At 45.0% G+C, this 26,166-nt stretch overlaps 1 protein-coding gene and 1 long non-coding RNA gene across 7 annotated transcripts in view; one reads left to right on the top strand and one right to left on the bottom strand.

The window, feature by feature from the left end:
* SLC23A2 (solute carrier family 23 member 2) overlaps nucleotides 1-26,166 on the top strand; it is a 109,894-nt gene that overhangs the window by 35,415 nt on the left and 48,313 nt on the right. For 4 of the 6 annotated variants that reach the window (XM_040447614.1, XM_040447616.1, XM_040447615.1 and 1 more), the window contains 2 exons: nucleotides 15,166-15,264; nucleotides 24,046-24,162. In XM_040447614.1, the coding sequence (XP_040303548.1) occupies nucleotides 15,166-15,264; nucleotides 24,046-24,162 (216 nt within the window). Of the gene's footprint in view, nucleotides 1-1,867; nucleotides 2,137-15,165; nucleotides 15,265-24,045; nucleotides 24,163-26,166 lie in introns of those variants that run through there. The other 2 variants (XM_040447618.1, XM_040447620.1) reach the window with 2 other exon arrangements.
* On the bottom strand, nucleotides 10,127-11,662 carry LOC121012453 (uncharacterized). The gene is made up of 2 exons (XR_005782115.1): nucleotides 11,329-11,662; nucleotides 10,127-10,612 (listed from the first exon to the last, which is right to left on the bottom strand). It is a non-coding gene; the product is annotated as an uncharacterized LOC121012453 (long non-coding RNA).

Below are 26,166 nucleotides of genomic sequence, written 5' to 3'. Positions count from 1 at the left end.
ATAGGTCACAGGAAGAACCAGAGACTTGCAAAGCCCTGGCATTCAGAGAAGTTAGATCGTGTGATCAGAATTGATATTAAATAGGAGAAACATAACAAAAGATCTCCTTATCCCATGGGAATCTTGTTAGGCAAATTTGTATGCTTTTAAAGGCAACTAGGAAATGTGTCATATGGGCGAATGCCATGTGGCAAGAAATTAGAACCAGAAAAACCGCAAAAAGGCTTGAACCCTAAGGACGCCAGCCAGGTAAAGGTCATGTGTTTGCTCTGCAGTTCTCCTGTGTCGGTGGCTCTTGTGTCATCTGAACCCGGAGGGGTGTCCAGGGGAAACCAAGTTAATAGCCTGAACTTGGTGTTGGCAGAGGCCCACCGGTAGTACAGCCTGTTGTTTCAACACGTTGATGTCCCAGTGCCAATTTCACAGCTGGCAGAAGTGTTTAGGGTTCCTTAAGGTTTTGTGTCTTCTACTTTTTCTAATAGCCTCTGTGAGAATATTGGGGTCTCCTCTCGTGGGTGCCAAGAGTAGATCATTTAGTCTGGAGTTGTTAGGGGTATGGACTGAATAGTAGCTTCATTAGGTTCAACTTTATGGAAGGGTGGGAGAAACACTCATGGTTCATACAAATCCATAATTTGTTTCCACTTCCCTAGTGTGTTTTTCTCAGAGTCATATAATGGTAGGAACCCATAGGGCCCCCAGTGGGTGGGCACCACATAGAGCGTGTAAAAAGCCACTACACCCCACTAGGAGAGAGATGGCAAGTCGGCCCTTAGGGGCCTCTGCCCAGCCATGTTATGGTCGGGGGTGGGGAGGCTGTCACAGATTCCCAGGGGAGAGGACCTCAGAGTCCTGAGAAATGTCTAGGTGAAGCAGGTCAAGAGGAGGGAGACCCAGGGCTGTTCAGCTGGGGAACAACATGGCCATGCCTTGTCCTGGCACAAGCTTAGTACCGTCAGAATACAGAGAATGGAGGTGGGGAGCCGGGGAGCCGATGAACAGTTGTAGCAAAGTTACTTGAGCTTTGGGGTAAAGAATTCCTGCCTCGGGTGCTGGGAAAGGAAAGCGTCTGGAGATAGGAAGCCCAGTGCGGTGTTATGGCAGTCCAGGTAAGAGCGGATCGTGGCCTGGTCTGGGAAGGCAGGCAGGAAAGGGACTGCTTCCTGCAGCAGATGTTTGCTAGGTGCCCACCTGGTTCTGCTCTCTTGGCATTGACTTCAGTTGTGGGAGGATATGGACAATAAACAAAGAAGTAGAAGCATCAAATGGCAGCCAGCGACAAATTCTGGAAGGAAATAAATGAAGGAAGAGGGATAGTGGGGAATGCAATGTGAAGTCATATAGGGATCACCTAGGACCTGTAGGCCATTAACTAACTCATCCCTTAAAATGTGCTGAGTGCTTCCCACAGGTTTAAGGCTCTGGGGAACAGTAGTGAATTAAACAGACAAGTCCCTGACCTCTCAGAGCTCCATGCTGGTGACAAGTCAGGAGTGCATGCTAGAAGTCAGTCAGGTGGAGATATTAGATATTGACAAATATGAATGCAGAAATAAAATGGGGAAGGAGAGAAACTGCTAGGAGTGAGGTGTTGCATGTTCAGCTGGCCAGGAAAGGCTGTGTCGAGAAGATGACATGTGAATAAAGACCTGCAGGAGTTGAGGGAAGCCCACCATGGCAGTGTGTGGGCAGCAGGTGCAAAGGCACTGAGGGGGAGGTGCCTGGTACGTCTGAGGGATCCTGAGGAGGTGGTGTGGCTGGACAGAGGGCAAGAGGGGGTCAGTAGCGATTATGTGGGCCGCGTGACCCTGCTAAGAATTTTGGCTTTTCCTGAGTTCAATGAAAAACTGTTGGAGGGCTTTGAGCAGAGTGGCATGCCCTGCCTAGTTTTAAAAGGCTCTCTCTGGCTGCCAAGAGGGGAGCAGACCAGTTAGGAGTGGACTCCCCCAAGGCGGTGAGCTGACGGTGGCTCCAGCCAGGGTGCTAGCTGTGTGGGGGTGGTGAGAAGTGGTCAGGCCCTGGAGCAGAGCTGACTGGATGAGGATAGAAGCAAGAGAGGGCAGGCGAGGACAGCTTCAGGTATTTTCCCTGAGCATCTGGAAAAATTGGCCAAGTACTGAGGTGGATGGAAGACAGGTGAGTGGTGGTGGTGGTGGTGGGGGGGGGGGGGGGGGGGGGGGGGCAGCTCAGGAATGTGGTGTTGGCCACGGGGACACTGGGTAGGAAGAGGGCTCAAGATTGTGGTGCTTAGGGAAGCAGCATGGGTGTTTGTAGCGGGAGAGGGTATTTAGAGCCAGGGAATTGCATGGTATCACCTGGGAGGTGATGTCGCTAGGGATATAAGGGGGTCTGAGGGCCCAAGAGGGTGTGGAGGTGGAGGAAGGCCAGCAAAGGGGACACGTAAGGAGTGGTTGCTAAGGCGGGAGGGGAACCAAGAAAGCAGTGTGGTGGGCAACCAGCCATGAAGGCATTGTGAGCCTCGTGGGTGGAGAATATGGGTGGGCTGTAGGATTAGCCAGGGCAGGGCCTTTGCCAGGTGAGGGCCAGAGAGGACAGTGGGTTGAGAGTTTGTGGGAGAGCGGTGGCAGGGATATTCCACCAGTCCCAGTGGGGTAGCAAGGCCATGAGAAGGCCTGCTGGGGTGGAGAAGCTGGGGCCTGGGGTCCTTGGGGGCACCTAGAAGGAAAGACAGGTAGGTGGGGAAACAGGTGGCTCTGAGAGGAGAGAAGAGGTAGACGTGACAGTGATGAGATTTGATGTCGGGTTGGATGTAGGCAGCAAGGTCAGGCTGGAGGCGCTGGGGTTGGGCACCTGGGGGCGTGGAGGCACCTGTCTGTGAAATAAGCACACTGGGCACCGGGTGCTTCGTTTGTTCCTAAGTTGGTGTAGGGAAGTAAGGAATTAATAAAACATAGAAAATAAGAGCCTACTCTTCTGTGATGCTCTGTGTCCATTTCCAGTCAGGGAATTCTGATCCCTTTGCATCCGAGCTGTCTTTTCCCTCTTCTTGTCTTCCGTCAGCCAGGCAGCAGGCCTACTGCGTTATTGCAGAGTGACCGGCTAAAATGCGCTCTGAACACTGTTTGCATTGGCATCTTGTAGCACAGAAGACCGTTCCCTCAGCCACCAGGTGGGAAGAGGAATGTAGGAAGGTCACACGCAGGCTCTCTGACATTCAGGTTTGCTGGGGCCATGCTGGTTCAGGTCTGTTGTTCCCGTTCACACAACAGATCCAGCTCCCCTGACCTCCCACACGGGGCCTGGTTTGGATGGGAAATTACATGGTCACCTTGGTAATAACCAAACATAAGTATATGAAATCGCTGAGAACATTTCAGCTCTTTCAGAGAAACTTTCTGAAAAGTCTGCTATATGATTAGACCCTGCCCTGACTGTAAAAGTAATATGCATTCACATTAGGAAATTTGGCAAATACAGCAAAGCATTTAAAAATGAAAGAATATTTTTGAATTGGAAGGTTATGGAATTGATCAGAAAATATCTTTGGGTCCCCTGCCTCCCACCTTTATAGTTACTACAAATGAATTTTTCTCTTCCTGTAAATTTACGCTTCTGCCAGATTTGGCCACTTCCGTAATCCAGCAAACCAGAGAAAAGGAGGGCTTTCCTTGTTTGCTGCTGATCTGGGGCATTTTATCAGCACCAGTAAAGACATTGTCCTTGTCTTTTAAGTTACAGGTAAAGGAGGGAAAGTTTAAACTTCAAAGTTGAAGTAGAAGAAGGCGATGGATCGTGAGAAAGTCTGTGAAGGAAAAAAGGAGGTCATTACACGGAAGTCAGAGAAAGAGTCCTGGTCTAGCCAGAGGTATTGGGTGGGGAGGGCAGCAGCCCAGAGCTGTACCATGTAAGAGTGCAGCCAGGGAGACAGGTGCCCGTTTCCCTCTTTCTTGTCCCTTCACCCCCCTTCCTCTCCTTCCCATTCTTTCCCTTCCCTTCTCTTGCTTTTTCTTCTTAAAGGGAAGGCAGAGATAGGGAAGGGTGGGTAAAGAAACCATGTAATAATGACTCTGATTCCTCCAGGCTGCTGGCTCTCTGATGGCAGATTTGAACAGGCTCATCCTTAGCAGTGAAAAGAAGGCACCAGATTTTTTTTGGTGCAGATAGTTCTATTTAAAAAACTGAGTATGGAAACTTCCAAAATGTCCTTGTTCTTGTGACTTAAATGCCAGGTGCCGTGGGGGTCTCTTCTGATGCATTCCTAAATAGAGGGCTTGGAGTTGTTAGCTCTTAAAACCGTTAAGTCTCAGCTGGATGGTAATAATAGTTGTCTTGGGAAATGTTCTCTTTCAGAAGAATAATTAGATTTGGGATCGAGAGTGTGATTCTGACACCAGTCAGAGGGTGAAGAGAGTATGTTTGCTGTGGTTCCCAGAGAGTTGGTTTAATTCCTCTCCCTCCTGTAAGATAAGAGCTTGAGTCTACTGCGTAGTGACCAACGTAAGGGAAGGGATGCTCCTGACAGGTCAAAAATGAACAGCCAAGATTGGCAGCATAACTTGCTGTTTAAAGTCTATCAGTTGGAAAAATTTTTTAGGAAGTGGGATATGCTGATACATGCTTTGAAATAAAAACAAAAGATGGGATGCAAGTGGTTTTGACGCATAGTGTGAGAGATTCTTTCCCTTCTGTCTTTAATGTTTGTTTATTTTTGGGAGAGAGAAAGAGAGAGAGTGGGGGGAGGGGCAGAGAGAGAGGGAGACAGAATCCGAAGCAGGCTCCAGGCTCTGAGCTGTCAGCACAGAACCTGACGCGGGGCTCGAACCCACAAACCGTGAGATCATGACCTGAGCCACAGTCGGATGCTCAACCGACTGAGCCACCCAAGAGCCCCTCCCTTCTTTCTTTCTAGAGTTCATGTTCTTAAAAATTAATTTTAAAGATTTTTAAGTAGTCTGTTTGGCCAGCATGGGGCTTGAATTCACAACCCTGAGATGAAAAGTCGTGTGTTCCATCGACTGAGCCAGCCAGGTGCCCCATTAAAATGAATTTTTATGCTTTGGTTTTGAGATTTCAGATAGTATTTGATACTTCAGCTTTTAATTCAAATAGACCTTTGGTAGTTTTAAATGAGAGATGTTAGTAATAAAAAAAAGTTCACCTAGTAGTTGGGACACAGTTTGGTATAAATGATCACGAAATAACAGAATTGGTGCAGTCACTTCCTAGAGTAGGTTTACAAAGTTGAGAAGCGTTTTGGCTGACTGTCTCTTAATTTTGTGTGAGGCCAGATCCACCGAATCCGGGCTGTAATGCACATCTTGTCCATTCTACTCTTACTCGATGCTTGCTTTGTGCTCTGAGTTTTAACAGATGAGACTGGAGGGCAACAAAGGTAGTTGCCTAAGCTTCCCCTTCCCCACCCACTTAAGCCCTCTCACCATTCGCGCCATGGCTGCGGCCTAACGGGGTACTCTTGGGGTCCTCATGTGAACCTCCAATTGGTCTCCTAGCCTCCCAGCCTTGTTCTTTGCAAGCCCTGATTGTCATTCCTGCCCATGTCTTTTGCATTCCTAGACTATTTGAGGTTTCTTTCTCTTGTACGTGTTTATACCTCCTAAACCTGCTACCTCTAAATTCTCCATTCACCCCTAAACTGTGTTTACCTAAGCTAGGTAGGCAGGCTCCCAGGCTTAAACAATTACAGGTTAGGTATTTCAGATTGATTTCTTTACCATAATCTAAGTCCATAATTCTTTTGGCAGAAAAAGCTAATTTCCTGTTAGGATTTGATACTGTACTTGAAGTGGAAGATAGGCATTTAAAAAAGATACGGATGTTCGAAAGCATCACGTTTCGCCCCAGGCTTCATGGCACAAACGTGGTGCTGGAATAAAATGGAAGTAGCAGGAAAACTCATGTGTTCTTTTACTATATATTTTTTATAGTTTACATCTGTTTCTTTTATTGTTTCATTATTTGTATAACTTCTTCATTTACAAAAGAAGTATGTTCATTGTGGGAAATTTAGAAACTATGGAATGATAGAATGAGGGGAAAACCAAATCATTTAGAATCCCATCAGCCAGAAAAACAATATGCTTTTTTGGCATGTTTCTTTCTAGACATTTGAAACAAATATTTGGGGGATCTTTTATCAAGTTCATGCTCCCTCTCTCTACCAGCCCCCCCCCACTGCTGTAGAAAGCCCTTTAACTTCATATTATATCCTGGCATATTGATGCCATTGAAAACATCATTTGTACTTGTGACATAATAGCAAATTGTGGTTCTAATTTATCCACTGTCCTTGGGACCTTGGGTTGTTTCTCAGCCTTTGCCAGAGCAGACGTTAGCCTGCTGTATGTTAACCTTACTGCAGCAGTAAGTAACACTCCCAGCAGTTGTGCGAGATGCCCCCTCCCCTGTGCCAATAATAGGTCTTAGATTTAAACATCCGGGGCGCCTGGGTGGCTCAGTCGGTTAAGCGGCCGACTTCGGCTCAGGTCATGATCTCGCAGTCTGTGAGTTCGAGCCCCGCGTCGGGCTCTGTGCTGACCGCTCAGAGCCTGGAGCCTGTTTCAAATTCTGTGTCTCCCTCTCTCTGACCCTCCCCTGTTCATGCTCTGTCTCTCTCTGTCTCAAAAATAAATAAACATTAAAAAAAATAAATAAACATCAGCAAGTCAAGGGCGCCTGGCGGTTCATTTGGTTGAGCATCTGACTCTTGATTTTAGCTCAGGTCATAGTCCCAGGGTCATGACATCGAGCCCTATATGGGGCTCTGAGCTGAACGGGAGCCTGCTTGGGATTCTCTCTCCCTCTGCCCCTCTCCCCTACTCACTTTCTGTCCTTCTAAAATAAAATTTAAAAATTAAAATAAGGGGTGCCTGGGTGGCTCAGTCGGTTGAGCGTCCAACTTTGGCTCAGGTCATGATCTTGTGGGTTGTGAGTTCAAGCCCCGCATGGGGCTCTGTGCTGATAGCTCAGAGCCTGGAGCCTGCTTTGGATTCTGTGTCCCCTCTCTCTCTGCCCCTCCCCCACTCATCCTCCCTCTCTCTCTCTCTCTCTCTCTCTCTCTCTCTCTCTCTGTCTCAGAAATAAACATTAAAAAAATTTTTTTTAATTAAAAAAAATCAGCAAGAGACTGATATCTTATTGGTTTAGTTTTGAATTTTAATGAGGTGGAGCACTTCTTCCTCTGTTCCTCGGCTGTTCATATTCTTTCCTTTGTTAATGTCTGTCTTCTCCACCCCAGCCTCTTTACCTCTTTTGCGCTGTAGCAATGATTGGAAATGCCACAGACCTATTAGAAGTTACAATTGTAGCAGTGCCTGGGCGGCTCAGTTGGTTAAGCATCCAACTCTTGATTTCAGCTCAGGTCATGATCTCATAGTTTGTGAGTTCAAGTCCCATGTCCAGCTCTGTGCTGCAGTGCAGAGCCTGCTTGGGATTTTCTCTCTCTGCCCCTCCCCTGCTTGTGTTCTCTTTCTCTTTCTCTCTCTCTCAAAATAAACTTTTAAGTTCTGATTTTTTTTTTTTAATGTTTGAGAGAGGGAGAGGGAGGGAAAGAGAGAGGGCAGAAGCATGAGCAGGGAAGGGGCAGAGAGGGAGACACAGAATCTGAAGCAGGCTCCAGGCTCCGAGCTGTCAGCACAGAGCCCGACGTGGGGCTCGAATCCACGAGCTGTGAGATCATGACCTGAACTGAAGTCAGACATTTAACCAACTGAGCCACCCAGGCACCCTGTAAATCTCCCCTTGAAGGGAGGATGTTCACTTGAAGGGAAGTGCCCAACCCAGTGTTGGCATGAATCTGCCCAGCAAACGACAGCTGTCTCTATCACCATTGTCATGGGATGTGTGGGAGGGGGAGCACAGAGGGCTTTCTTTGGGGGCTGGTGACAGGCACACCAACCCATCCAGTGCTTCGGGATAGGGACTGGAATTGGGGAGAGGCAAGGCACAAGTTGTGCTAGGGGACAGGTGGGACATACCCGGAACTCCAAGCGTACTTTGGCTGTGCAGCTGCAGGTGCTTTCTGGAGAAGGCTGAAGAAGTTAAGAGGCTGCCTTAAGAAGACCTAGGCTGGGCAGTGCAAGTGAAGGAGGCTGCAGTAAGTTGCTCTAGGTGGCTTAACTTGCGTGTGGCTGTCAGGAGTGTCCTTGGGGCCACCATATTTGAGGAAGCAATGAAAACAAGGTTAGGGGCTTTGCTGCCTCTGACAACTTTAGGGTTACTAGTGTTGTGTTAGTTCTGTCAACTGTATCTTTTGGAGTATCATAATCTAAGATCGACAAACTCTGGAGATTCGCACATATTGTATTATACTAACCTTGATTTATTTTTAATGGTAATTAATTTTGAAATTTCAAATAATACTGAAAGTAGGTGGAAGATTTTTATGTTTGTTTATGTATGTATGTATGTATTTATTTAATGTTCATTTGAAAGGGGTTTGGGTTAAAGGCTGAGAAGCACTAATCTTGACATCTCCATTCTTTTTTTCTTTTTTCTTTTAAGTTTATTTATTTATTTTGGGAGAGAGAGAGAGTGTATGAGCTATGCAGGACAGAGAGCAAGGGAGGGGGGAGAGAATCCCAAGCAGGCAGGGCTTGAACTCGGGAACCGTGAGATCATGACCTGAGCCAAAATCAAGAGTCAAGACACCTAACTGACTGAGCCACCCAGGTGCCCCTTGACACCTTGATACCTCTATTCTTTAAACACATTTTAGGGGCGCCTGGGTGGCGCAGTCGGTTAAGCGTCCGACTTCAGCCAGGTCACAATCTCGCGGTCCGTGAGTTCGAGCCCCGCGTCAGGCTCTGGGCTGATGGCTCAGAGCCTGGAGCCTGTTTCCGATTCTGTGTCTCCCTCTCTCTCTGCCCCTCCCCCGTTCATGCTCTGTCTCTCTCTGTCCCAAAAATAAAAATTAAAAACGTTGAAAAAAAAAATAAAATAAACACATTTTAATTGTAGAGTAGATATGGAAACTAGTGGAAATAATCGTGTGTGTGTGTGTGTGTGTGTGTGTGTGTGTGTGTGTGTGTATGTGTGTATGTATAGGAGGGTAAGAATAGTGCTACCTTAATAGAAAACAGGTAATTTGGGGTACTTCATTATTACTCGAAAGTGAGTAAGTATAAAATGGCTCACTTAGCTACTGAACACATGATAGTGGTGGGTGATTTACACCAGCCTTCAAATAGGTGATAAACTGATTTCTGAACCTCTGCTCAGAAGCACTGGGTTTCCCAGGTTCCTGGTACGCTTTAGCTTACCGGTGTCCAGCTGCTGATTCGCTGTAACTTCTCTGCGAGTAACAGAGGCTCATTTGCTGTCAGTTGAAACTGACGTTGCTGTGGTACTGTCCCTCAGCATGATACTCCTCAGCTATGGCTCCTGTCTCTCCTGCTTCCTGTAGGTTTGGCCATCTCAGGATTACTGTTTACAAACAAGTACTTTAGCACTATTGTCTTTGTTTACTAGAGATAAAATACTTGACCAAGAGAGACATGTTTATTGAGCAGTAGACACACACTCCTACCCACAGACAACCTGAGCCCTGCATGTCATGGCAAGCCACCAGCTGGACAAATTTAGGCAGAGAAAACCTGCTTAAATCACAGCTGGTGGGGTGATTATACAATATTGGTCCAGAAAAAATGTAAAGCCATCAAGTCTGGTTTCAAATAGTTTCAGGGAGAGAAAGGACATCTTGTTCCCATAAATAATCTGATTTTTTAAAAATAAAAACTAGATCAGTTTACTGATATGAAAGATCCAAGATCCCCGTTATCTGCCATGCTATTAATAACACAAAAGAAAACCTGTCTTACTGCATTTGAGAAGCTTTCCAAGTCATGTTTTATTTCCCAGTTGAAATAATATTTAGAGATTCAAAAATGTGAACCTTTAATAGTATAAGCAACATTTTTTTTATCCTTTTCTCTTTTTTTTTTTTCCAACATTTATTTATTTTTGGGACAGAGAGAGACAGAGCATGAACGGGCGAGGGGCAGAGAGAGAGGGAGACACAGAATCGGAAACAGGCTCCAGGCTCTGAGCCATCAGCCCAGAGCCCGACGCGGGGCTCGAACTCACGGACCGCGAGATCGTGACCTGGCTGAAGTCGGACGCTTAACCGACTGCGCCACCCAGGCGCCCCTATCCTTTTCTCTTAACAAAAAGTCTGTGCCTTTCCTGAAGAATTGCTTTGAACATTTGATTTTTTAAATTTCACATTAAAAAATGTATAGATCATCAGAATAGCTAATTTAATAATAAACCAAAGGAAACATTAGTAGAACCAGTGTTTTATTTTTTCAGTAATGTTGGGTCATTTCCTGTACGCGCACACAGTGGGGGCAGCAGATCAGATGGGCGCCCTGGTGGACCTACCCCGCCTTTTGTCGCCTCAGCCTCTCTCTGGTGCTGAATCCCCCTGTCCTTTCAGTAGAAACTTGGTTCATCTCCCACTTGCTCCAGAACCTACTGCCTTCCAGGCTTGCTCCCTTTGCCCCAGGGCATTGGTGGAGTGCTAGAGCAGAGTGAGGAGGGCACGTGTGGAGGACAGCAGTGCAGCTGTGGAACAGGAGGCTGATGGGGATGGAAGGTGGGCTCCGAGGTCCCCGGGGGGGGGGGGGGGCTTGACCTGTGGAAATGTGTTAGAAGTCATGGTTAGGTTATTTAGGTCAGTAATATTTATAGTTAAATAAATGCCCCACCCTGGCCTGGGAAAACAAGCCTCCTGTGTGCCTTCTATGAAACACATACCTTTTGGATTGGCTTACATGCACTGCTCTTGTACCGATTTGTTTCTCTGCCCTTCCATGCTCCAGTCTCTTTGGCCCAGCACCTACATCCAGCCAGCCGCCAAGTGAGTGAACTGGATGGTGGCCTGGACACTTGCCCCCTCTGTCCCCAACATTCAGTCCAGGGCTAGGGTATTGCCCATTGTACTGCAGTGGTGTCTCCCAGGCGCCCACGCCGAGCAGCTGTGAGGCTGTGCTTCCCTCAGGCCAGTCCCCGAGGGCATCAGGCCACATCCTTGCTCCGTCTCAAACCACACTACCTTTCCCAGAGCACTACTGACACCTCAGCCGCAGCTGCTGTCTCTGGTGCCTGGCACTAGCCTCATAAAGGGTCCGTCTGCTCCTGTTCCTGTCACCATGCCCTGTACCGCACGCCGCCCTTCCTCTCTCCCACTGCGTCAGAGTGGCCATCGTAGGACACATCCGATTGTGGCACTGCTGTTCTCGGCACTGCTTCGTGGCTCCCTGCTGGACCCCGTGTTGAGTCAGAATTCCTTACAGCCTGCATCCACTGCAGGTGGCCTCCTGGGGGCTGGCAGGACCGCATCCTCATTACCTGGTGCAGCAAGTGCTCGCACGGTTCCTGGAATGAGTACGCGAGCCTTTTCCTGGGCTGGGAAGCATTTGCATTTCATGGTACTTCTCTCACTGAGAGTATGTGTAAGGAATAAGTCAGAAATGGGTGGGAATTGATCACTCCTGCCAAAATCTCTTTGGTGCCAGTATATGGATTGGAAAAGAAAAACATTGAGGTGAAACTCACACAAATGGTTAACAGTATTAACCGTTTTACAGTGAACAACTCCGTGACATTTAATACATTCCTGGTGTTGTGCAACCATCACCTCTGCCTAGTTCCAAAACCTTTCATCACCCTAAAGGAAGCCCTGTCCCCATAGAGCAGTTGTTCCCCACAGTGGCTAGCGATGAGTGCAGATGTGGGTGAGTTACAGCCGGGGTAGGACTTTCAGTCAGATCTGGGTTTCTCTGATGACTCAGTAACTGAGCGTTGTTGTTGTAAGAGAGTTCATCCTGAGTGTGTGTACCTCTTGGCGTCTCCGTGGGCTGAGCACTGCTGTGATGGGACTTGGAGCGTGGCTCTGATAGTTAAGAGTTTCCTGTTGTGGACTTGAACTTGGCTAGGAACGTCTGTGTTGCCCGCAGCTGGTTTTATGGCCCAACAAATGCCACAAACCCAGTTAGCTTGCGTAAAAAGCTATTGCATTACTTGAAGAGGTAGTTTTAGAGGTAAATCTTTATTTGAAGAGCCATAAGAAAACTCTGCCCTGTCAAAATTATGTAGGAGGTAATTGAGATCTCTGGCATACTTTTTGAAAGTAGCCTCATATTTGGGTATTAATCTGTATGAGAAGTTTAATTTTTCACTGGCCCGATTTCTTCACTTGTAAAAATAAGTGGATTGAAATATCTTTGGACCTCCTCAGTCTAAGGTATGCTGCTTAGATCTTTAGTCTTTATAATTTCTCCCCTCTGTAAAAAGAAGTTGTCCTCATTCTAGGAAATTCTCAAAATATATAAAGGGTAAAAGGTCAAAACATCCCTACTGATTAAAGACAACCACGGTTAATATTTTGGTGAACATCTTTTTTTTTTTTTTTTTAACTTTTTAAATGTTTTATTTCTTTTGAGAGAGAGAGCAGAAGTGCAAGCATGAGCAGTGGAGGGCAGAGAGCGAGAGGGAGAGAATCCCAAGCTTGCTCCGTGCTGCCAGCGCAGAGCCCAGCTCAGGGCTCAAACTCACAAACTGTGAGATCGTGACCTGAGCCGAAATCAAGAGTCAGAAGCCCAACCGACTAAGCCATCCAGGCACCCCAGGTGCCAGTATACAGCAGCATACAGACATACAAATAAAACAGCAGTATACAAAAACCATACAAATACATGCTGTTTATAAAAGACCCAAATGCTAAAGCAGTATTGGGAGTGAAAAATGAAAAGTGGCCATCGTTACTCCTTGTCCCCAGGGCAACCTTCCTGTTGTTGGTTTCAGACCTTTCTGGATCCTTTCCCAAGTGTTAAGACAAGGAGGTTATTAAGATTTTTTTTTTTTAGTATAATTGTGATAATTCTAGGCTTACTGTTTTGTGGCTCTTTTCAAAAACTGTATTTTTTGGAGTTCTTATCAGTGCATCAGCTTATTTTTTTCTTTTTTAGTGGCTTTTTGATTATTTTCTTTTTAATGACATTATTTTTGAAATGGATGTACCATAATTTAATGTTCATCGTTATTTCCTCCCAACCCCATTGGTTATCTTTTTTTTTTTTTTTTTTTTTTGGATGACCATTTAGCTTGTTTCCAGGGATTCAGTATTTTAAAAATAGTGCATTCATCAGTCTTGAATGCACATACCACTTGCATGGATATTTCTGGAGGATGTTTCTAGGAGTTCAGTTATTGGATCCAAGAAAATGCCCGTTTTAAGTTCCAGTGCTAAGTTACCCTCTACAGAGGCCAGTCCATGTGATCTTCTCTGATAACTAAGCATAGCTTTCCCCCCAACACCCTAGTCAACACTAGATTCATCTTTTAAAATATCCCCCTAATTTATGTTAAAAATGAAATTTTTCAAACAAATTTAATTTCTATAAATTTAAATGAGATTGAACAGCTTTTCCTGTGTTTTAGATATTCAGATTTTTTCTGTGAATTGCATACACCTATCATTTGCCCATTTCCTGTGGATTGTTTGCTTTATTGATTTGCAGGTGTTTATGAACTACTGGTACCAACTTTTTTTTTTTTTTTTTAGTGTTTATTTTTGAAGGAGAGAGAAACAGAGTGTGAGTGGGGGAGGGGCAGAGAGGGAGACACAGAATCCTAAGCAGGCTCCAGGCTCCGAGCTGTCAGCACAGAGCCCGACGCCGGGCTCAAACTCACAACCCGTGAGATCATGACCTGAGCCAAAGTCAGACGCTCAACCGACTGAGCCACCCAGGCGCCCCCTACTGGTACCAACTTTTGTGGGCTATAGACATCGCACGGTACCTTCCCCTATGCCATCTCACCTTTTATTTCTCTTTAGTATACTTAGCAATATCAGATTTTAAACTTTTTATATACTTTGTCTTTTTTCTCTTATTTTAAAAATGTAGTTGTGCTGGGGCACCTGGGTGGCTTAAGTGACTGACTTCGGCTTAGGTCATGATCTCATGGTCTGTGAGTTTGAGCCCATGCCGGGCTCTGTGCTGACAGCTGAGAGCCTGGAGCCTGCTTTGGATTCTGTGTCTCTTTCTCTCTCTCTGCCCTTCTCCTGCTTGCACTTTGTCTCTCTCTCTCTCCCTCAAAAATAAATAAGTGTTAAAAAAATTTATACAAAATGTAGTTGTGCTGTCATTCACGCATACAGTTATTTTTAGTATTAATGTTTCAAAATAGATTTCTGGAAATGGAACTATCTGGCTAAAAAGTAAAACTATTTCGGGGTGCCTGGATGGCTCAGTTGGTTGAGAGTCCGACTCTTGATTTCAGCTCAGGTCATGATCTCATGGTTTGTGAGTTCGAGACCCTCATTGGTCTTTGTGCTGACATTGTGGTGTCTGCTTGGGACTCTCTGTCTCCCCCCTCCCTCTGCCCCTCCCCTATTTGCATGTGCTCGCTCGCTCTCTTGAAGTAAATAAATTATAAAGAAAAAAAAAGTAAAAATATTTTAAGATTCTGCTGCAGGCTGCCAGAACGCAGCCAGAACCTCGGACGACTCCAAGTGCCTTGCCAGGGCAGGCATGAGGGCTGGTGGCCTGCATGTGTCCAGGGGTTTCCTTCCAGTCCTCAAGATGAGTTCTGGTTCTTACCTTGAGGGCCCAGAAGCTAGATTTTGTTGGCAAGAACGGCCCCCGTGCCTGTCCGATGCCACACACTACTGCCCGCACGCACCAGCAGGCTGGTTTGCGTCGTATCCACGGCGGGAAATGTCAGCACGTCAGGCGATCAGCAGTGCCTGACTTGCCCCTGCTGGGAATGCCACACAGAATCCTTAGCACGCGGTGACTCGGGCAGGGTTCTTGACCAAGGCCGCCCTTGATGCTTCCCACCCGTCCGGAGACAGCAGCTCCGGTGCCCAGCTGTGCCTCCCTTGGCCTTGGATGGAGCTGCAGGCCCCACTCCGTGGACTCTCTGGGGGTGCTCCATTTCCGGCCTTCCCCTGGGGGACCCACGATGCATTTCTCCTCCATCGGAACCATGTGTGGTCACGGATGCGGCGCACACTTGTCGGGAGTTTCTTTTAAGAAAATTCGAAACTTGGCTGATGTGGTAGGCAAAAGACGCACAGCTTGTGTCTGTTGTGAAAATGACAGAAGGTGTTTGGGGAGGACGTTTCCACACGGCAGAGCGGTGCACGGTGAAACAGCCTATAAATGAAGTGTTTGTCTTCAGGTGGTGATAAATGGAGGCGCCACGTCCAGCGGTGAACAGGACAACGAAGACACCGAGCTCATGGCAATCTACACCACAGAAAACGGCATCGCAGAAAAGGTACTCCCTTGCCCCAGCCTCCTCCCCGTCACGGGATGTGGCTGTCCTTCCCCGGGCTCGTCTCGGCCCTCCCGAGTGGGTGTGTTCCCTTCATAGTGGAAATAGAAGGGATGGTGAGGAGTAGAAGTTACTAACTTTTCATTGTCTAAATGGCGATTAAGGTGAGGTCCATATAGAAGTTCTTATATTTAAAAGCCTTAGCCAGGATGCTGAGGGAGGTGGTTAAGAGTGTGAGTCTGGACTCAGGGCTGGGTGCTAATGTGACTCGGACCCCGAGGGAATTACTTAAGGTCTCTGGGCATCATCCGTTGCCTCATCTCCAAAATGAGAATAAAAGTGTCAGCATCTGTCTTCGGTTGTTGTGAGGAGTAAATGAAATAATAACCTGTGTAGTTCTTAGCATTGTGCCTGGTACATACTCCGTTGGAGTGAACAAGATAATACAAGAAGCCAGCGGTAGCTTGTGTAGACTGAACAAAGGGGCAGAAATCACATGTTAAGGTGGGGAGAAGCTCCCCCCGCCTCCCCCGCCATCCCATTTCCTTGAGATTAGTCTGTGTGACCCTATTCACAGAGGCCAGAAGAGGCCTGCCCAAAGAGGATCCATATGCCTTAATTTCTTTTTTTATTCTGTATTGATTGGTCACTGTGCTCAATGCATGAAGAGTTTGACAAGAGGATATTTCTAGATTGTACTGTAGCTCTGAGACTCCTCAATTTCATTTGAGTTTTATTTGGTAGACTTTTTAAAGCACATTTTGTATTCGTTGTGAAAATTCGCTAATTTAATCAGTTTCTGTATTTCTAGAACCACTGTATTCTATTTTTTTTAAGAGTAATCTCTATGTCCACTGTGGAGCTTGACCCCGAGATCAAGAGTTGCATGCTTTGCTGACTGAGCCAGCCAGGAGTCCCCTGAATTGTACTTTAGATAGTGCACACTTAATATTTTAGAAAGGGACCACTGGAAAGTTGATACATGCAAACATAGTACCCAGCTTGGGCATTAATTAGCACAGTAAGTTTACAGTGTAATCACTAAAATGATAAAGAACAAGGAAATCATTTTGAAATTCTGGAATAATCAAATTTTTGTGTCTGTATGGTTTCTTTTTTCCATTTTTGGCTCTCTTGACCAATATTACTTTTTGGTCAGGCTATTATAAATTTTGTGGAGGCTAATTAGATTCATGCTGAGTTGTTGACATTCCTGTGGTTTTGGATTCTAAGCTGCTCCTCAGAGTGCAGAAATTATAGTTGCCACTGTGGACATGTTGACCGACGCCTATGTCTGCAGCTGAGACACAGCCGCAGAGTGGGATCTGGGCAGCGAGCTACCGCCTGGCCTGCTTGGGTCTCAGCATTCAAATGGTACATCTTGCAGCAGAGTGCTTCTGAATTCCCAGACTCGTTAGGCTGTATCCAGTTCTCGGGTACTGGGCCCTTAATCAGAGCCACCAGAATTTCCAGGGTATAGACTGTCATGATTTTAGACTTCCTCCTCCAGTATCCAGTAAGTGACGGTCACCTTTTGAAATGAATACCAAGGAGCATTAACATACGCAGGGCTTTCTAACACCTCTAGTGGCACCTTTTACTGATGCTAGTGAACTGTCGGTAGGAAAACTGTCTAGCTTATTTATATTAGCACATTTATGCTAGACATTCATTTACCTGCTTGAAAATCTTTTCATTGTCGAAACTTTGATACATTTGTATTTCCTTGAATACCAGTGAGATGGAATATCTTCCTGTTTCATTGGCCACTCTTCTTGTTTTATGAAATGGCAAGTTCAGGGAGAAGAGCTACCGTGTACTAAACAGTGCTAATGGTCCAGGCCTTGGGCTGAATGCTTTAAGCAATGGGTCACGTTCAGTCCTTACCAAAACTCTATTAGAAAGGTGCTGCCACTATCTCTGTTTTAGAGAAGAAGAAAATGAAATGTTTAGGATTTCCGCTGTCTTGAATTTGTGCAAAGAAAACTTCACACCAAAGAATGCTGCCCTTTGGGATCTTGCTTTTCAGAGGGCAGTGACAGGCTGTCTCTGGACAGCTGAGCGTGAGTGAACAATGCGACATTGCAGGAGAGATGGGAGAAGTGGGGGCCCGAGAGATCATCTCATGTGTTCTCCGTATTCATGCTTGTTTTCCTAATTATGGTATGCTCTTGGTTGTCATATGTTCACTTAACGTTATACAAAACTTAACTACTAATGGTAAATGCTGGCTAGTATGGTATTAGCCACAAGGTACCCATCTTGGAATGTGCTCAAAGACATTTATTCCTGAAAGGCCCAGAAGGATCATGGAACAGTGAGTCTGTAAGATAGCGTTCTGAACTTGATCTCAGTATCATTGAGAATTTTCAGTGAGGGATGTTGAAGAATTGATTTTGTTTATAGAGAGGGCATTTGGAACAAAATGAAGTAAATACAAGCAAAAGGTTTAGATGTTCCCATTGAAATACCAGCATTTTGTTGTTTCACAGATTCCCTACCACATGTGTTTACAAGAGCTTGTGAAGTGGTTGCAGGGGTATTGGGCAATTTGTTATTAATCACAACGTCAAAAAATCAGGTGTTTCTCGTAATGACTAGAGAGCAGCTCTGTTTCTCCCTGGGAGGCCATATAGTATGGTGGCAAATGCAGTCTTTGGGGACAGCCTGTCTGTTCAGATCCTGGGCAGCTCCCTCAGTCTCTCAGAGTCTCCAACTCCTCGTTTGTGAAAGGGGTTATAAAGCACGTAACTTCCCAGGGCCATCGTGAGGAAGAGAGGACAGAGTGTAAAATAACATGAGGCTTTTAGGGAGCAGAGATTGTCGAAATGTGAAAACGGTCACAGGTGAACTATTTACAGTGTGTCCTCACTTGAATATCCCACCCAGCTCGGCACTGGGATCTTTGGCTGCCTGCCGGTCGTTGCAACAGCTGTGTGGTTGCAGTTATCGCCGAGTTCGTTATATAGAAGATAAACTTGATTTCATAATGTTGAGATTTCTTTTTAAAGTTAAAGATCTTTTTAACTTTCAGTCCTGTGGATTCTCTTTACCACCACCCCGCCCCCCCCCCCCCCCCTTGTAGTTGAGATACCCGAAGTTCTTGAAAAAGGAAGTTCTCTTGGAATAGATTAAACAAGAACACAGCATTGGTAATTTTTGAAGGGTGGAGACAGGTACCGGTGGGCATTCCATATTTCCACCTTTGTATATGTTTGGACAATTGTGTGATACAAAGTTGAGAGAATAATTGAGTCATAACTTACTGTTGCTACTCTTTCATTTTTTGGTATTGATTGTGGCTGTGAAGATACCAGGTCAGTCTTGTTTTCTTCTTTTTATCAGTATCTTGATCTTTTTGGCTATTTTTGGATTCTTTATTTATCTTTGATATTCAGTAACTTTACGTAGATATGTTTTCATGTTGACCATTCTGGGTCAGTTTTTTCTGGCACTTGGAGTATTTAACATTAAAGATCCTTTTACTTTAGTAAAGCTGTCTTGAATTCTATCTTTATTTTTTGTTTCAGTCTGTTCTTTGGGTTTTCTTATTTGGGGGCTCCGATGATAGGTGTTTGGATCTGCCTGCCTTCTCTGGCTATCATTTCTAATCTCCCTCCTGCCCCCCCAACATTGTTTGATTTCTTTTTTTTTTTTTCTTCCCCAGCCTGTGACCTTTATTGTATTCATAATGTCTGTTTTCTCGTGTTCTTCTACTTCTACTTTCTGTTTTTTAATTTTTTAATTTTTTTATTTTATCCAAATTCTACCAACCCATGTTTTATTTCCCTTTGTTCTTAAATTTCTATTCTGGGGCCATTCTTAATACAACGTTGCAATGTTGGTGGTAAAGTGCATTCTAAAATATCTGAATAGGTTTTCATTAATTCATTGAATACTTGGTGGGTCTAATTTGCAAATGTGTTCTTTAGTTCTTAGAAATTTTTAAATCTCTTTGATGAATTCCTGTCTTCTGTTTTCTTTGTTCTTTTCTGACTTTTTAAAAAGTTTATTTATCTTGAGAGAGCGTGCAGGCTGGGGAAGGGCAGAGACAGAATCCCAAGCAGGCTCTATGCTGTCGGCACAGAGCTCGATGTGGGGCTGGATCTCATGCACCACGAGATCATAACTTGAGCTGAAATCAAGAGTCAGACGCTTGACCAGCTGAGCCACCCAGGTGCCGCCTCTGTTCTACTATAACTTTGATTTGACTTGACTTGACTTTATTTTTTTATTTTATTTTATTTTATTTTATTTTATTTTATTTTATTTTATTTTATTTTAATTTATTTTATTTTATTTTATTTTATTTTTTAAAACTTTAAAAAAAAATTTTTTTTTTTCAACGTTTATTTATTTTTGGGACAGAGAGAGACAGAGCATGAACGGGGGAGGGGCAGAGAGAGAGGGAGACACAGAATCGGAAACAGGCTCCAGGCTCTGAGCCATCCGCCCAGAGCCCGACACGGGGCTCGAACTCCCGGACGGTGAGATCGTGACCTGGCTGAAGTTGGACGCTTAACCGACTGCGCCACCCAGGCGCCCCTAAAACTTTTTAAAATTTATTTTATTTTAGTTATTTTTAAAGCCTACTATTTCTGGGTCTGTTCCTCCAGAAAGGAATCGTCTAGACTCCTGTGGGTGTTAGCCTGGCTTTTGTAACCTGGTGTCTGGCATTCCAGAAGCAAATGAGGATCCCACTGTTCATGATTGCATTTAACCTCTGAGGTGGAAGTCTTTCTGGTTCATGCTCTTAAAACAGTACCTTTTCATATCTTGAAGGATGAGGAAGGCAGTAGGCAACAGGGTATTTGATTGGTCTGTGCTGTTAAAGCCCATCCTCTTCCCTTTCCCACTCTTATCTGTGTCTGCAAGCATAGAACCTGTCGGGGCATCTTTAGGTCAACCAGCTCACTTCTTCATGCTCTTCCTCTTTAAACACCCAGGTTTTAGATTCCTCCCACTCCCCAGTGGGTCACAACTCATGCGAATGCTTTACATATTCTACCAGGGGGTTAATCTAATTTCTTCTGTTCTTGTTTACTTCATCTTTGTAAATTTGTGGTGTGATCATTCCTTCTGTGTCCTTTTAGGAGTTAGAGGAAGTGACAGGTGGTCAGTCTACCATATTTAACTGGAACTCAAAAGCTTTTTTTTTATATATATATATTTTTTATTTTTTTATTTAAAAAAAATTTTTTTTTTCAAACGTTTATTTATTTTTGGGAGAGAGACAGAGCATGAACGGGGGAGGGGCAGAGAGAGAGGGAGACACAGCATCGGAAACAGGCTCCAGGCTCTGAGCCATCAGCCCAGAGCCCGACGCGGGGCTCGAACTCACGGACCGCGAGATCGTGACCTGGCTGAAGTCGGACGCTTAACCGACTGCGCCACCCAGGCGCCCCAGAAGCTTTTTTTAAAAAGACCAATGAACTTGATCTTTGGTGGACCTGATTAAAGAAAAAAATGAGAAAGCACACATATATTAGCAATGTGAAAGGTGATGTAAGAATTGTGAAGGAGGATATTTAAAAAAAAATTTTTTAACATTTATTCATTTTTGAGAGAGACAGAGCATGAGCGGGGGAGGGGCAGAGAGAGAGAGGGAGAGAGAGAATCCGAAGCAGGCTCCAGGCTCCAAGCTGTCAGCCCAGGGCCTGACGTGGGGCTTGAACTCATGGACTGCAAGATCATGACCTGAGCTGAAGTCAGACCCTCAACCGACTGAACCACCCAGGTGCTCCGTGAAGGAGATGTTAACTACCACTTTATGATTATCCGTTTGAAACCCTGTAGCAAGGATTGGCAAGCTATATCTCGCTGGCCCAATACCTATTTTTATAAATAAAGTTTTATTGGAACACAGCCATACTCACCTGTTGGCATACCATCAAAGGTTCTTCTGCACTACAGTGGCAGAGTTGTGTCGTGACAGAACTATATAGCCCACAAAAGATAAAATATTTACTGTATAACCATTTACAGAAAAAGTTTGTTGACTCCTGATCTAGCATAAATTATTTCCTAGAGAAAAAGTGACCACAATGGATCACAAAAATGCTAGACTTGGTAAATAATGATAGAGGAGGTTGAAAAGGTTATTGACAGTCTTAAGGCTCTAACCAGAAAGCTGAATTCTGAGTTTCCCACTCTTTGATGGGCAGATAATTACCTAGTTCTTTAGATTATTTCAGACCATAGAATAAGATGGAAAATTCTTTTGAAAATGACATTGTTAACCTGTTAATGTAGTCATCGAAAAAAGCTTTTGGAGGGCCTTGTTTTCCTTTAGTGTTTTAAATGGTTTATATTTTCATGCAGTGATAATTGAGTGTAGTACCATAGCTCACAATGGCCAAACACATTCCTGTCTCGAGGGTGGGGGGCAGTGCAGCATTTTGTCTTCAAGGGTTAATTGACTCCCATGACCACACAGTTTCCTACTTTGTGTCATCTTAATACCATTCATGGGCATTTATATTAGTTCCATTTATGAGTTATGGAACCACCCTCATTACTAAGAAAAATGGGGTGTGTGTTTGTGTACATGTCTTAGTGAAAGACCTGAAAGAGGACAGATAATGAAATCTTTTCATTTCTGTTCTTTTTATAGTTAAAACCAGTTATCTTGGAATCACTAGAATAATATTGCACACAGTATTATTGTAATAGGTTGTCCAAATCTGTTAATTGTAGTGTTAATATATACTCTGTTTTCAGATATTTTTTGTTTCTTTGTGGGCAGTAGTACCCCTACCTGTGAGGCCATGGGTAATAAGATGGTATTGGATTGTCCTTTGTATAATCCATAATTCTATCATGTGAACAAAATGGTCAACTGAGTTCACGGATTCCCAAAATCTGAGTTGAGGGTTCTCGAATATAGTTCAGTGGTTAGCCAGATGGACTCACAGAATTCAGGAAAGCCATTAAACTCATGATTATAGTTTATTTCAGCGAGAGGATACAGATTAAAATCAGCAGAAGAAGGTACATAGGGCAGGGTCCAAGGAACTGAAACATTCCATTGTCTCCTCCCAGTAGAGGCATGTGGGCAGCACTTAATTTTCCCAAAAACAATGTGTGACAACCCTCAAGGATTGTTCAGTCAGCCAGGGATGTGTACTCAGGCCTTGGCATCCATTATTTTGATTGGGGCCAGCCATGTTAAGTATGGCTGACCCACCCATGTGGCTGATGTTAGCATCCAGCCCCTCCAAAGGTCATAGTGATGCTGTGTGGTTCAAGGCCCCCACCATAAATGGCATCGTTAGCATAAACCATTTGAGGCAGCCCAAGGCTCGAGGTAGACACACTCTTGAGAGCAGCATATTCCCAGAACTCGCAGGTTCTCTCCCACTTGCCAAGCAAGATCAAGCTGTTTTTGAAATGTGTGAGGGTTTGGACAACCCAGTCCTGCTGTTGTTCATCCTTTACTGCACATCACCACATATCATATCACATTTTCCATACACATGTACTTTCTCTACCATCCCTTTTAAAAAATCCCAGATTTTTAAAAGACTTACATAGTATATTTTAACTCATTCAGGAATGCAAATCTGCCAATATCCGTTGTTTGAATGTAAGAAAAAGTTCTCTGAAAGGTCATACTCCGTTCTCATTTGGATTAACTCAAATGTCAACTTACAGCAGACATTTACTTTTAGGATTTAGAAGGTAAGGCTGAACTGCATCACTCCTTTTGTTCAAGAATATTTGGCCCCCAAATCCCTGTCCACCTCTGCATGGGAAATCAAGCGACAGAGAGTCTGCATCTTTCTGTGGACTGTATCCATGGACAAGGGGGCACAAATGGGGCTAGGTATAGTCAGAAGGTCGCTATCCTTACTTTTTTTTGTGGAACATCTTTTAATTTTGTTTCCTGTTAGGCACTTTTTTAAGTACAAAAGACTTAGGAAAAAATGCTCATCGTGGATTCTAAGAAACTGTTCATAGAGTTTTAGAAACCAGAGCAGTTTTAAGGGTACATGGGGGACTTGGGGTTACCTTCAGTTTTCTGTTTAGCTCAGAAGTAATGCAGACACTGACTGTAAACGTCTAGACTATAACCTAACGTGTTCAGTCTTGGTGAAAATTTTGGGCTCAAAAAGCCTGCAACACCTAATATTTTTAAAGTCTGTAGTGGGGAGGGAAAGAGAAGAAAAACAAAAAACCACTGTCCCCTAAACTATAAGCAAAGTTTTAGTCTTTAAACAAAATTGAAATCTTCCTATCTCTGTACTTAAAATTTTGCTCTTTTCACTCAGCATTGTGTCTGAGAAGCAGTGTTTTGATAGGAAGGCGTAGGACTTGTTTTGTTTGGTTTTTAGGGTACAGAGATCTTTGTCCTTGCAGGAATGGGGTGGGGTAGGAAGGACAGATTAGTGCTCTCTGTTTCAAAGTGATCAGCATTTCATAACCTTTTTTCCTTTGGGGCACCACTCAAGGATTGTTCATGCCAAGGTATCGCTTTGTAGACTCAACCTGGGAGCATCCCTCTCCATGTAGGGGTTCCCTAGGCTTGGGGAGAAGTTCTGAGCAAGCTGGGTGCTCTTGGGGATGAGTCAGTGACAGGGGATATCGAGCCCCCAAATTCTTAGGACAGCTCGTCTCACTGAGTGGGTTGAGCATTGTGTAAAAGGCAGCCAAGGCTTATTTTTACACAAGAGAATGGTCACCACTTTATAAAGTTGTTTTTCAGTAACTGTGGGCTGTACTGAGCTGAGTTACTATTACTCCTTGCTCTTGTTAAACAATTCCTTTTCTCCCTCTCACTCACAGAGCTCTCTCGCCGAGACCTTGGATAGCACTGGCAGTCTAGACCCCCAGAGATCGGACATGATTTATACCATAGAAGACGTCCCCCCCTGGTACCTGTGCATATTTCTGGGGTTGCAGGTAAGGTGGTTCCCTTAGGATGTGACCACCAGCAGATGTTCGACTCATCTGTCTGGATCCTTTAAAAATTCAGTTTTGATTTTTATTATTACCGACTTTGTTATAAATTACTCTTTTAAGAATGATGACTGGGACTTGTTAGCATCCATTTCAGGGTAGTGAAAGGAAGAAAGGAACAGGAGGAGGAGGTCAACCAGGGAACAAAGGAAGGAAAATGTTCAAGGAGTGAGCAAGATCAGTGATGTGGAAGGAAGGAGCAAGGACTGTAGAGATCTAGAAAGGGGAGGGTACAGGGAGGGCAGAGAAGCTTTCGTCGTCATTCCTACCCGTGCAGTCCAGTCGTGGTCAGCTCTGCCACGAAATGTGGGTGACCCTGAGAAGTGCCGTGTTGGCCAGGACACACGTGGGAGACTCAGTCTTCTCTGTAAAGGAAGGGAAGCATTGTTGTGGTAGAGGTTGCAGGTTACAGTGTGAGCAGAGAGGGCAGGCCACCAGGGCAAGGGGGGTGGGGCGGGAGGTGACCCAGGCTGACACCAGGTCCCTGCATCTTGGGCATTTTCCTCCCCTCTTCCCTCTCTCCATCCCCTTTTCCCTCTTAGGGATTGGAGTGGGGCTTTTGGAGAAGAACATAAGTTGGGAGGCCCTTTTCCCCTGGCCTGTATTTGCCTTGGCTGTTTTAGCCTGGACTCTGTTGGGGGTCTGGCCTCCCTTTCTTCTTTTCTCAAGTTGGAATGGGCTGTTCAACCTGAGGGATTTCAGATGCTGAGAAAAATCGATCCCATCACCCACACCAGGGTAGTTACTTGGAGGCGGGGCCGTACCTGCCCACACCTGATGCTTCGGCCTGGTTTCCAGCACTCCCGCACCTCCCACCCTCATCTCCCACCCAGGCATGAAAGCAGTTGGTCACCCCGACTGAAAGGTGTCTGACAGAGGAGGAGTCACGGCCAAAGGAGCTAAGGGGTCTTTAGGTTCAGGAAACTCGCTTTGGGGAATGTTTATGTTATAGATGTCTCTAGAAGTGTGCCCGGGTCTAGGATTGGAAAACTCTATGTGCGACGTGCCTTTCTTGACAATATGCAGTGCTCTTAAGCTTGTGAGCAGCTCTGCGAAGTCCTGCACAGGAACGCTCTGTTCCCCGTATGGAACACTCTGCGTGTTGTACAGTTGAGCGTCAGGGGCTGCACACATTTTGGCAAACGTGAGCAGAGATGGGGGACTTGGGAAGGAAAGTAGGAAGTTTGCAGAACAAAAGTGGGAACTGAAGAGACAGGCCTTTGGGAGGAAGGGACGTGAGCAGTGAGGGCCAAGAATGTCCCTCCAGGGCTGAAAGGGTAGGGCTGGGGCCCAAGGGAAGAGGGGACGGGCTCTTTCTAGAGGATTCCCACAGCTACCATATGTCCATAACCCTTCCCTGATGGTAGTCAAATAATGCCAGACCCTAGAAAGAGATGGAAAACACCCTGTGCAGTGAAGCCTGTGTAACTTCAATCCACAGACCCCGAGAGAATTAAAAAAATTTAAAAAGCAGATTAATTATGTCAAGAATATAGATGTAGAAGTCCACATGAAATATTGGCAGATCAAATCCCAGAAGAAAAACCTAGCATGACGAACTAGGATTTGTTTCAAGAATGGTACCATGCAACACAAAATACGTCACCAGATCAGAGGAAGAAAAGACCTAGGATTTTAGCAATTGATGCTAAAAAAGCATTTGAAAGAAGCAGGTATTTCCAGTAAGAGTTGTGTAAACAAAATCACACCAGTGCTTGAATCATGTACTCTGTGCAGGCCTGGATTCAGGTGAGTGGTAAGACAGGAAAATGTATTAGAAAGGAGAAATGCTGGAAAAGATAGATGATGTGGCACACGATGTACACGTATACACCAAAACCAGAGATTCTTCACGTGGGCTGTTTTAAAACCAACGGGGCAAAGTTAGTATAAAATCCAAACACACACACACACACACACACACACACACACACACACACACACACA

This window comes from Herpailurus yagouaroundi, unplaced genomic scaffold, assembly GCF_014898765.1.
Source record: "Herpailurus yagouaroundi ecotype Mexico unplaced genomic scaffold, PumYag 196, whole genome shotgun sequence".
NCBI lineage: Eukaryota > Metazoa > Chordata > Mammalia > Carnivora > Felidae > Herpailurus > Herpailurus yagouaroundi.
Note: the sequence above shows the minus strand (reverse complement) of the source record. Positions and strands in the feature narration are given on the sequence as shown.